The sequence below is a fragment of the Drosophila ananassae genome, chromosome XL, assembly GCF_017639315.1.
Source record: "Drosophila ananassae strain 14024-0371.13 chromosome XL, ASM1763931v2, whole genome shotgun sequence".
NCBI lineage: Eukaryota > Metazoa > Arthropoda > Insecta > Diptera > Drosophilidae > Drosophila > Drosophila ananassae.
The window spans coordinates 11822392-11834742 of record NC_057931.1 but is presented as its reverse complement, the minus strand read 5'-3'; the positions used below and the strand labels follow the sequence as shown (position 1 = coordinate 11834742).

At 38.2% G+C, this 12351-nt stretch overlaps 2 protein-coding genes and 1 long non-coding RNA gene across 3 annotated transcripts; 2 read left to right on the top strand and 1 right to left on the bottom strand.

Moving 5' to 3' along the window:
* Positions 1 to 6510: 6510 nt before the first annotated feature.
* Positions 6511 to 7544, bottom strand: LOC26515577. The gene is made up of 3 exons (XR_004310536.2): positions 6860 to 7544; positions 6759 to 6804; positions 6511 to 6692 (listed from the first exon to the last, which is right to left on the bottom strand). It is a non-coding gene; the product is annotated as an uncharacterized LOC26515577 (long non-coding RNA).
* A 105-nt stretch (positions 7545 to 7649) lies between these two features.
* LOC6504563 (collagen alpha-2(I) chain) lies at positions 7650 to 8766 on the top strand. The gene is made up of 2 exons (XM_001966589.4): positions 7650 to 8388; positions 8449 to 8766. Exons 1-2 carry the CDS (start codon positions 7828 to 7830, stop codon positions 8572 to 8574), a joined length of 687 nt encoding a protein of 228 aa, XP_001966625.1. The 5' UTR covers positions 7650 to 7827; the 3' UTR covers positions 8575 to 8766.
* Positions 8767 to 10283: 1517 nt separating this feature from the next.
* On the top strand, positions 10284 to 11474 carry LOC6504564 (flocculation protein FLO11). Its single transcript, XM_032453430.2, has 2 exons — positions 10284 to 11086; positions 11126 to 11474. The coding sequence occupies exons 1-2, from the start codon at positions 10552 to 10554 to the stop codon at positions 11296 to 11298; spliced, it is 708 nt and encodes a 235-aa protein (XP_032309321.1). The 5' UTR covers positions 10284 to 10551; the 3' UTR covers positions 11299 to 11474.
* Positions 11475 to 12351: the final 877 nt, after the last annotated feature.

Genomic DNA, 12351 nt, shown 5'->3' with positions numbered 1-12351 from the left:
CTAGTTCTAGTAGCTTTAGCTTTAGGATACCCGATACTTTGATGATCTCTTAAAAAACTATACGATACTATACGATAGTGCCATAACTATGGAATATCCGGTACTTTTATAATTTTTTAGATTCAGAATCTCTTATTTTTATTAGAAATATTTAGTGATTATATATCACAATTTCTAACAAACAATCTTAATATTTATCTATTCTTACCTTTAAATTTTTTTTTTTAAATAAGAACATTTTTTTTTTATCCTGCAAACAAGTGGGCTGTTTTTAGGTGGGCGTTAGGTGGGTGGTCTCAAATTTATGTCGCACTTGCGAGGCTTTATCTTTTTGCGGCAAGGAGACACAAAAACAGAGAGAGAGTACATAAATTTTTAATGCAAATTTCCTTTCTATAATTGTTCATACTTGGACACATTTGCATTTATTAAGCCCGCGCGACTAAGGAGCACACCCCCTCTACTTGCTGCCACCCGCTTTTTAGTATTTACGCTGCTTTCCATGCCACTCACCCCCTCTCTAGTGGACCACTTAGTTTGCGTTTATTGTACACTTTTTTATGAGAAACCCCCCTACCAGTTCTCAGCTTGGATAAGGGGGGGAGAGTAGATATTGCTATTTTGTTAAATTATGTTGGGCATTTTTATGGCAAGATTTGTTTTTTATGGCATCGAGAGTTGCTAATGCCACGCCTCTCCTACTCCTGCTCCCCTTTCCGTTTTTTTTTTTATTTTATTTTTAGTGCTTATTTTTATTGTACTGCCAAGGGATGTCGGGGAAATGGGGTGGTTCTGTTGGTTGTTTCTTTTTATTTTAAAATTTTAGTAGCTTTCTTTGGATTAGTATTAGGTTTAGTATTATTTTTTATTAATATACTATTCCTAAATAAAAGATTAAAATATTTTATAAGTTTAAGATTAAAAATAAATGCAACAATGGCCATTTTATTCTCTTAGTTTCTCACCAACTCTTCTGTCGCCCCTCGCAGATTTACATACGAGTATGTCACACACACACACACACACATAGAAACCAAAATATGGCGCTAGAAAGAGACAGGAAATAAGGACACTTGTCTGCTGAAGTCTCTGGCTCGCTGTTTCTGTTGCTGTTGCGGTTGCGGCGCATTTGACGGCATTTCATTTAATAAAATAAAATGAAACGCAAACGACAGACAGCTGGTGAAGGCCGGGAACTCAAAGGACGAAGGATCAGGGCGTTCAAGAGGGTGTCCCAGTAACAACAACAACAAGAACAGTAAGAAAGTGCCATTGCGGAAATGACATTGAAGTGATGAACCGAATCAGCAGCACTTTTCTGTTATTAGAAGTTGTAAAAAAATACAAAATACCAACAAATTGTGGAACTGGAAACGTAGGCGTGACAGGCCTCCAACAATTGGCAATACACAAATGTGGTAGTGAGTAGAGAGTAGAGAAAGTGGAAAGTAGAAAGTGAAAGTGCCAAAGTGCGGAAATGCGGATGTTTCTTTAATAAGAAAATCTGATGACAGGACAAAAATAAACAAAATCTGAAATTTGTCAGGCGCAACATGTGATGGACAAGGCCGACAAGGGATTCAATAATAAAAATAAATACTGTTGGATAAAAAAAATAGAATATATATGCAGATATTTATAAAATTATTGACAGACTCTGGGCATCAAATTATAATTATAATTATCGAACCAGCCATCGGGCTGCCAATCGAACAGTGTCCAATTTAGAATTAATTAAAGTGCACCGTAAACATATTTAATGTAATTAGCAGGGCACACATTTTTTTATACCACTAGCCAAGTCAATAAAATAGCATCCAAATTAATAAATTATTTAAATATTTAAAAGAAAAATAAACCAAATAAATACCAATTTGTAAAGATACTGACTAGTAGGGGGTATAGTCAGTAAGAAGAACATAAATTAAGAGAGAGAGGGGGCAGTTCCAAAAATGGAACATGATTTGTGTGCAGCACACAAAGTTGCATGCAACTTGCCGCGTGGCGAGGCTTGTACTTTTATAATATCGAGCAACATATGTTGGCAATAACGTGCACCATGGGTCCAGCCTTGAACCACATGCCACGCCCAACAGGCATGGTGGGCGGACCACCATCGTGCCCCTATTATTGCATAAAGTTTTACTTTTATCATGGCCACCGTTGGTTGCACTGCCTCTGCCTCTCTCTTTCTCTATCCTATATCTATCCCTTTTTTTTTTTTGGTCCAAAAGAAACGTAAACTTCTTAACCAAAAAAAGTACTGAAACAAAAAAAGAAAGAATCACACCAATTGCGCAGCTTTTGGCCACGTTTTTCAAACTCTTGTTGGCCTTCTTTTTGGGGTTTTGCGATAAAGTTTACGGTGACCAGTGTGGCCAGAGCTTAAGTTGTTGCGGCTAAGCGGCACTCGTGTGTGACCATACAAAGCGATTATCAAACTTTGATAGAAAGTGTTCGGAAAAGAACTCAATTGGCCAGCTTTTGTGGTAAGCTTATATGGCTTAAAAAAGAAATCAAAAGCTTTTAATTTAACACTGTGGTTATGCGATTAAATTGTTTAATTTTTTTAATTAAAAAAAATATATATAAATAGTCTTAAAGAGAAATAGATCTAATAGAAAATTTAACTATCCCATAAGAAGCCATTCTTAAATCGTTAAGTTAATTATTCAATCAATCTTTTTTTTTAAAAATTATTGTAATTTTTTTAGACAAATACCAGTCCAAGCCCCATATCCTTGCCACTAGCAGGTCCTTGTCAAGCAGCTTTCGGTGGCTTATAACCCAGGTCCTGGGTCTCCTTGTCTTTGTCCTGGCAATCGGCGGGATCACAGCAGGAGACTTGGGTTTTTGTTTTTTTTCACCCCACTCCCCTTCTTTTTTTTATGTTTTTTGGTGTGTGCACCCCCCTTGCGTTGCCCCTCAGTCGGTTGCACAAAGAAAAACTTTGCACAAAGATTATTTAGTTGCAAGGAGTGTGGATGTCCTGTGTGTGTGCAACAACAGAAAAAATGGAAGCCCAGGGGCAGGGAGGAGGAAAAAAGAAGCAACTAAGCAACATTAGTGCTTTGGGCCAGGAGTACGATATCCTTTAAGAATGCCACTACCATTAGCTGGATGAAATAACAGAGAAATGAATTCCGCACTCTGACGGGCAACAGTTCACGATTTTTAGCCAACTTGCTTACCAAAATCGCCAGAGATTATAGAGTACAGTATAGAACATAAATATAAGAATGCTACAAATTGAATAAAAAATATTCATTAAATGTTTATTTGAATGATTAGTGAAAAGTGTTATTATTATTATTTAATTTTATTTAATGTTCTTTTATGTTTAAGATACTTATATAACCGGTTAGAAATTATAGTCGAAATAAGTAAGAAATATTCAAGGGAAAATAAAAAAAAAAGGTAGTTTCAAAGTTAAAAGTGAAATGCTTCCGTTGCAGTTTAGTCAGCCACTTGATTTTGCCGTCGCCCGGGGGATATTGGTGTCGAAGTGCAAGCTTGAATTGTTCATTGCCCCCTTTTGCGCCATTCATTGATCTGGTTTACCCCCTTTTTGTGCCCGGGCAGACCCTGGCTTTGGCAGAAATACAGACGACAGACGACACTGAAGACTTGTACAATTTGTATGACATTCGCAATGACACACACTTGGCATGGTGATGGGGTCCTGCTAGTGCTGCTAGACTGCTGCGGAGAGTCCTTCGATGCGATGCGAGTCAATTGCACGAGAGTGAGCCTGATTGTGCTGAAAACAGGTCCTTTTTCTGCCCTCTGGCAATCATTTGAGATTTTCACAAAACAAAAGGACACACATGCGTTCACTTCTGTGTCGTGATATCCCATCTGGAAAATGGGAAATCCTTCTGGTTTCTAGGATATTATATTCTTAGAAGTTGAATTATTTTTGGATGAGAGTATCTACTTAATTTAGAAAATATTAAAATTCAAATCAAAATCAAATGTTATTTGTATGCATTACTGGATGAAGAAACTAATTTGATATTGTTCGTCCTGTTGGTCCTGCGGCCTGACATCATTTTCGCAGCCCACCCACCGCAGCTTTCCAATTTTCTCTGCAGTTTTTCGTCCCAAAAGGGTTGCCAGATTGCCTGACTTTTGGTATTCACCAGTCGCCTTCGTCTTTCAGGATTCAGGACCAAGGATTCAGGACCTCAGGATTCAGATTCTTTGGCATTGTGTGTTTGTCCATGCACAATGCATACAAATTGCATTACAATCAGCCCGGGCAAACATGGAAAATATATAACAACAACAACAACAACAACAGCAACAGCAATAGAAAAAAATACTAGAACAAATACTAAAACAAATACTAGAATGGTAGAAATGCTTGAAATCGTTACAAGAAACGAACAAAGAGGAGCCTTCGCAAATATTTATGTACAAATATTTTTGCTCCAAGTCCAAACAACGGAAAGAGATAGCCACACACGAAAAGAAAGAGAGAGAGATAGAGAGAGAAATGCAAAAATTTCCAAATGTAATTTGGAAAATTGAAAATGAAACAAAAATATGTAGTTTGTGAGAAATAGAATAAGAAAAGTCAAAAAATAAAGTAAGAACGATGGCAAAAGTGAATGGGCGGATATCCTTTTAGTCACATCACGTCCTGGACACAGGACACGCCCCCGTCCTTTTGGCCCTAAGAGACGTATTCGCATTAATTGGCAGCTCCCTGTCGCCCAAGGGCGGTACGTCGACAAATGTATCTTTGTATCTCTGTATCCTGAAAGATGAAAGCCAAACATCAGTGTCCTCTGGATATGAAACTTTTCTTTCTTCCTTACTTTTTTTTTGGGAAATATTTAGTATTTAATTTGACAAAATAAAGGGAGGGAGAAGAAATACTTTATTGTTTGCATTTATAATTTATACACAATATTGTGTATCCTTGATCCTTTTATTATATTTGTATTTATTGTTGTTTTCTTGTCATTTCATTTCATTACGTCTCATTGTTGTCCCTTTTGGCTTTTGTAATTTTCTTCTTTTTTTTCCGTCAACCAAATATTTACATGTACCTTTTTTTCGAGCTTCCAGCTTCGGCTCCTTTTGGGCTGTAAAGAAAATGGCCAAAAGGAAAATGTCCTGCTGCGTCAGTTTCCCGACTGCCTGCTGGGCTATAATGGCATTTATTAATTGCTATGCAAATAACTTCAAGTCAATTTTAATGGCGATTGTGTCGCCGAAATCCAAACGAGCCAATTTTCAGGCCCCGGACATACGGTCCTTCTTATGCAAAACGATTTTTAAATAGTCACTTTACCACTAGGTATTCTTAAGAAGGAATGTCCTTTGTTCCTTGTTAACAAGTCCGTAAATCATTAAAGCCTCTTTTGGCAAGCTACCAAATCCCGCCTAGTCCGACCAAAATATGCTGTATTTTCCAGTTATTTCAAGTGAAGCCAAACATAATGCCCTCAAAAACAGTACCACTATACCATATAGTATATAGTTTTCTTTTCGGGGGGTAGCCAGGAGGAGGAGTAGAAGGATGTCCTTCTAGTGAGCTACTGTTGCGACACTTTTGTTGAGGCGGTCGAGCTGCTTGTAAATCTCTTTTTAATTGCATTTAACCGCAAACAAATTCGAAAAAGCCGGCAACACAGCAACAGCTATTGCAACTTGGCCACCCAAACAAAACTTGGCAATCCCACTTGGCCTGAAACTAAAAACCGCACGTGGCACGGACGGAAAACCTAAAATGCAAAAACTAAAATGCAGGACACACACGAAACAATGATGGGGTGGCAGGAGAGGGCATGGCTGCTGTCCTTTTGGGCCACACAAAATTGTTTAAACATATACCATAGAACCGGCCAAATACAATCCAAATCGAAAAAGATGGGGGGCGACGCCAGCCTAGCCAGCCCAGCCAGCTCAAAAAGCAAAACCAAAACCGAAAAACTAAAGCAGTTCACAGTCACAGGCTACACAGTCGCAGTCACAGTCACAGTCAATTATACAAATTGCATTTGTGTTTCTCTCTTGCAGGACATTTGCATACCACCCACCGACTATACCACTAGGGCACTTTTCAAAATCACCCAGGACATGGGGACATCAGGATTGTAGGACATTTGGACTGTAGAACACTAGGACACTAGGAGCAACACCAACCAGAGCAGCATTTCTGTATTGGATTTTGGCCACATGTCCTTTGGATATCCCCGCTCCCGCTCCCACTCCCTCTCTCTCTCACACTGACTGTCCTTGATGAAAAAGTCAACCCAAATGCACAGGCACACCTTTGGAATTTTAAAAACCCATTTCAAACTTTTCACAGGTCATCAGGTGATCAAAAGTAAATTTTTGACAAAAAAAAACATTCAAAAAATCTACTATTTGGCTTAAAATATTAAGAGCTCCTGCAAATTAAAATAATTATAGCTACTTATAAGGTACTACTTTACAATATTTATAAAAATATAAAATAATATCCATCTCAAAAAACATATCCATTAAAAATTACAATTATCTTCTTTCAAACAGCCTTTTATTGAATATTTATTTGAAATATTTAATTTAATATTTTTATGTATTCCAATAGTGTTCCGTTCTTCCAAAATTAATGTCTCCGTTTTTCATAATTCTTCATTTACCAAGATCCTGGTACAAGTAATCAGTTTAGTTGATAATTTTTTAAATAATTGTTACTAAGAATTGAAATAAAAATATACAGATATAAGAACTAAAATAAACTATCTAACAACAATACCTACTTGCCAAAATTCTTCACCAAAAGAGGAAAACCCCGGAACTGTGAAACTATAAAATAAATTAATAACAAAGACTAAAATTAAGTAAAAACTTAAAAGAATACATGCATTTTTTATGAAATCTTCCCAAATTATCAATAGTATTTCATTGAATCTTCAGACACATCAGTGTGGAAACTACTAGTAAGGACTCGTACCATGTCTAGCGTTTCCTCATTAGCTCCTGATTTTTTTAGATACTCCATCATGTCTTGCAACTCCGATTCGATGACCAAAACCTCCGAAACAAATTCAAATTCGTTCAACTTTGATATATAAGGATAAGAATTCTTAGCGACATATGACAACATGGCAATTAAAGGACCAAGGATGAACACAAGTTCTTGAAGCATCTTATAATTTTTCGAAGAAAAGCACAAGAAAATCTTAAGGAATACTTTTAGTTTGAATTCACGGTCTCTACTGAACAAATTAGAATTAATTGCTACGGCTGATGACTTCGTTTGCACAGCTTACTTGTTAGAAAATAAATTTTGGAATCTATCGATAACGCACCCACAGAAAAGAGATTTCTAAGACAGCTCTACACATTTTATTGATTTTATAAGTTATGTTTAAGTTATAAACATAACAGAAGTAGATCGAGAGCTTTCAAAATTATTCCTCCCACAACTGTGTTTCTAATTCAAGTGTTGAATAACGCTGTATCTGTCAGCCGGGTGGCATCCCTGGAATCTATCGATATATAGGAGAGTTATGCGCCAGCATGGATAACTTTTGTTAACTTTTTGAACTTAAAATTGAAAATATGAAAATAGAGATTCTCCCCAAGAGACTTTCCCAAAAACAGAGATCTCGTGGAAAACCCTGTATCGAATTTCTCACGTAACTGCCAGCACCCGTCCCATTCGAATCATTCCATCCCAACTCCGGACAAAAGCAACAGTAAAACTCAAAATCTAAAAAATTTTCGGAGAAAAAAATTTCAACGGAAATATTCAGTCAATTAATTTCTGTGACAAAAATTTTTATCATTTAACAAATATTTAATATTAATTATAAAATCAGCAACATGAATATGACAGTGGAGGACTACGAACATTATCAACGCATCATGCTGGAGCTGGAGAACGAGAAGCTCTTGACTTTTGAGGATATCCTGGAACTGACTCAGGTATCTCCCCGCGCCCTGGCCAGGACCCTTGATGCGCTGGTCCGCGAACGTCGTTTCTACGTCGACAAAAAGGGAAAAGGTCCGGCGGGAGCTGCTGGATATTCGGGGACATTGGGACATGCAGGAACATCGGGACATGCGGGACAATCTGGAACCTCGGGACTACCGGGACCATCAAGATATTCGGGACTACCGGGATACCCACGCGCCCCTGGATACGGTGGAGCTGCGGGTTACACATCACACTCTGGACTCCCGGGACCATCCGGTCACTCAGTTAAGTCGGGATCATCAGCGTCCTCTGGAATATCGAAATATCAAGGATTGATGCCATCAGGATCGAAAGGCGCCAAGAAGAAACTTGATCTGGAATTCGAGAAAAAGGCAGCTTCCCAGTTGGAGGCCAATGATGGCGCTGGCGCCCTTTGTTCAGCTTTCAATACACTGAACCTCAACGAGGTGAGTGTATGAGGTCCTTTCTTATTAATTTTAAGGTTGCTTCCATCACATCTCCGACAGATGGAGGATGACGGCGAGGTCATGAGCTTCGAGGAGCTGGTCGTCCTTACCCGTACACATCCATTGCTGCTCGAACGCAGCCTTCGCCACATGGCTCGCCGTGGCCGATTCCTGAAGGACGAATAGATCGACGCCGTTCTGGAACAACAATCATTCAATCAAAAAAGAAGCGAGTTCAAATGTTTGATGTTCAATTAGTTTTTATATACAAGGGGTTACTTCACATACAAGACACACTTACAAGTAGTTGCGGCGTTTTTAAAATTTTTAAATGTTGAAAAATTAAAATATAACAAAATTTGCATGTTAAAAGCTAAAAAAAAAAAAAGATGCTTTTTATTAAGGGGGAGATCCTTAGAGTGCCTTAGAGATAGGATGTCATAGGGTGTCACAGGGTGTCATAGGGTGTCACAGGGTGTCACAGGGTGTAGGTCTTATAGGGCTTATTGGCTGCCGACCTCTTTGGGTTAAACCCACTATTTCTTATTCCTAGACTTTATCTTTTTAGTTTCATCTTGGGCTTCTCAGTTTCCTGATATTTTGTTGGCCTGCCCAGTTCATCTTTTAATTAATTCACAAGCAGCGTAAAAGTTTTGTAGCCACTTTGGGCCTAGACCGCCAGCAGGGCTAGAAAGAGATAGCACAAAAAAAAATAGAAAAAAAGAAAGAGAGGGGGCTAGAAGAGAAGAAAAAAAAGAATGGCGGCCAGGAAACACTTGCAACTATGGCGAGAACACAACGCAAGAAAACTTTTCTTATACAAAATTATGGAAAACTTTTATTTCCATGCATAGTGGGAGTGTGTGTGTGGCATGTGTGTATGTGGCATGGGTGTTTGTGCCTGTTTATTGCTTTACTTTTTGCACTCTTAAATAAAACTTGCATATAGTACGAGTATGAATATGAGTATGAGTCCTGTCCTGCCAGCCAGGCACATTTATTTATTTAGTTTCGCTGCCTTTCGGCACAACTTTTATTATTTTATATATATTTTTTTTATACATATTGTCTTTATTTTTTAACCCCTTTTTTGGGCAGCCAAATTGTGACATCAAAAAGCGTAAAATTTAAACTCAACGCGGATTTCGGCAACAGGAATAAATAGAGTTCTGGAAAAAAAAAGGCGGGAAACTGTCATATCATAGCAATCAAGGAGGGGATGTACCAGGATATACCCCCAAACTACCCCTCTGCCATTCTTTGATTTATAAATTTTTAACTTTTATTCTGCGGTTATAAACCCGACCAACTTTACTTTATGGCTTGCAAATAAAACTCCGGCAAGAAAAAGTTGAGACTTTTTCCCAAGAACATATTATATGGGAAGTGGGGATATAACCTCATCATCATCATCATCATCATTGTTGTCATCTTGATGGGGAAATTTTTGAAGCGTTTTTGGAGCATTTGGAAACGTTTGGAACGTGCCAATGAGCTGTTCGGGCCATTTTGCTTTTTATGCGACTGCTAATGACACAATTTGGTGACACAAAGACACAAAGAGCCGGGCCAAAATAGTGGGGAGAGGGGGTCAGGGAGGGTGGTGGCCATATGTGACACGCACGCAAAACAATTAACTGTTAACACTCACACTCACACACACTACCACACCACCACAGCACCACACAGACTGGAGACAGGATATTTTTACGTTTACGCTAATCCGCGATGACCGTTCCACTTCACTTCATTTCGCTTGTTGCCTTTTTATGACACACACTCATACACTGAACAAAATAATTTATACACTACAATTTTATTTATAAATTTGTAAAATAATATTCCGAAAGTAGGCTTTTCCGAAATCCGTCAGTTTCAAACTTTCTGGAGCCTGAACTCAATTTCTAGAATCCTCACTTCCAATCACACCTTCCAACCGTTTACATCTCCAAGTTTTCGCTCCGAGTCTCAGATTCAAATATTTCTAACAATAATATTATATTTTGAAAAATTATTTAAAATTTCAAAAACATCTATAAGTTTTCAGTTAAAATTATTCTCAATAATATTATATTTTCAAAAATTATCTAACTTTTTCCAAATTATTTTCCAGTTTTCGGGATTTATTTTTTTCTTATTTGTAACTACTTTCAATTATAACATATGGATCAATATAGGGTGCCTCGGAAGGTCAACCGCCACGTTTACTGGGCCCTCTGTAAGCTGTCCTCTGATTCGAAGTTCGTTCCGTTTGAAGACATTCTGAAGGAGACTAGCCACTCGATGCGCCGCACCAATCCGGTTGAGAATCTTCCGGATGTGGTTCGCCAGTCCTTGGAGAACTTTACTCGCCTCCAACTAGTCGAGGAGAAGGATGGATCATACTCACTATTTCCTGACTCAATTAGTCTCATTCGCAGGGCCTGTAACATGGGTACTGAAGAAGAGCCTGAAGAGCCTCCACAGGCGCGGGCTCCGAAGAGGCCTCATGAAGTCGACGAAGAACCAAGTACTTCAGAGAATGCCACCAAGAAGCGTAAGACTAGCGTGAAGAAAGTGGAGCAACCAGTTGTCTTGGATGATTCTACAGTTGAAGACAAGTCGGGAGTTGAAGAAAAGTCTGAAGATAGCGAAGTTATTTCAGAATATGAAGCCACTACTGAAGGTACTGCTGATAGTGAAGTCATAACTGAAGATAGCGAGGCCATTTCTGAATATGAAACCGCGACTGAAGGTACTGAAGCCATAATTGAAATTAGTGAAGCCGCGACTGAAGATACTGAAGTCATAACTGAAGATAGCGAAGCAGTGACTGAAGATGGCAACTCCAAGGATACCGAAGCCACTGATAACTTCTCCTCTGAAGCTGGCGAGAGCGAGATCCCTGAGGAGTCCTCCCATGAAGACTAAACCAAGACAATGAAACAAGAATCCAGACGATGACGACGTTGACTTTCCGAGGCGAATACGATTATGAAACCCGATTTTGATTAAACATCATTTGAAGAAACTGAGCTGCATGAGAAAATATTATTTAAAACAAAACAGAACACACTGTTGGAAATATAAAGAACTATGCAAGCTCATCTAGTATTGGTTTTTTTGAGAATTGGTTTTTAGAGGGGGTATTCTCCTACTTTCTTTGATTCTTTGCAGTTCTCTACATATTTCAGTTCTTTTATTTGTAAAACAATGTTATACCTTCTATCACTAGGACTCTAAATCTTCTCATCTACTATTCTAATGTTCTCTTCTCTGTCTTCAAATGATATATTATTTAATTTTTTAAATATTGCCTTATACTTGAATTCTTATCTCAAATAAGAATACTAATTCCCATATATTCTCTTTTTTTCATTAAAAGATGAATACTTGGATGGTACCATAGTTTCTTCTTTTCTAGTTTATTCTTTCTTTTCTTTACGGATTCTTTTATTGTAAGGATTCTTGTTCTTCTAGAAAGAAGTATTCTTACTCCAATCTACTCTCTTTTCTTAAAAGATTAAGATTAAAAGATTAAGAACTCATAGAATCGTAGTTATGCTAGTATTTAGGTATGAAGTCTTCTCTTTTACTTTCTTTGTCGAATCTTGTATTATAATAAATTAGTGGTATAAGTATATAATATTCTTTTCTGTACAATTCTTCCTTCGGTCCTGTCTGTCTTTCTTCGGAAAAGGAAATGGAAGAGACCTCTTTTTTTTTAGCGTGTATTTAAGCCACAATTACGCTGCTTGCGCACATTTAGTGCAGTTCAGTTTCATCGTCCTGCGTCCTGCGTCCTGCGTCCTACGTCCTGCTAACCAATGACCCCTCTTCCCCACACTCCTCCCTCTCTCTTTCTCTGTCACTTGGCCACTCTCTTTCCCGCTCGCACTCTTCTTGGATGCTGTTCAGTGAGCGTCTAAGTATGTTGCTTCCGTTTCCGTCGCCTTCCTTTGAAGTAGTGTGGGTGTGGGAGAT

Excerpts from the sequence above, each read along its gene's own strand:
- LOC6504563 (XM_001966589.4), top strand. The coding sequence starts at position 7,828 with ATGAATATGACAGTGGAGGACTACGAACATTATCAACGCATCATGCTG. Across the intron at positions 8,389-8,448 it reads ATACACTGAACCTCAACGAG|ATGGAGGATGACGGCGAGGT; the intron begins GTGAGTGTATGA and ends CATCTCCGACAG.
- LOC6504564 (XM_032453430.2), top strand. The coding sequence starts at position 10,552 with ATGGATCAATATAGGGTGCCTCGGAAGGTCAACCGCCACGTTTACTGG. Across the intron at positions 11,087-11,125 it reads TGAAGTCATAACTGAAGATA|CTGAAGCCATAATTGAAATT; the intron begins GCGAGGCCATTT and ends CGACTGAAGGTA.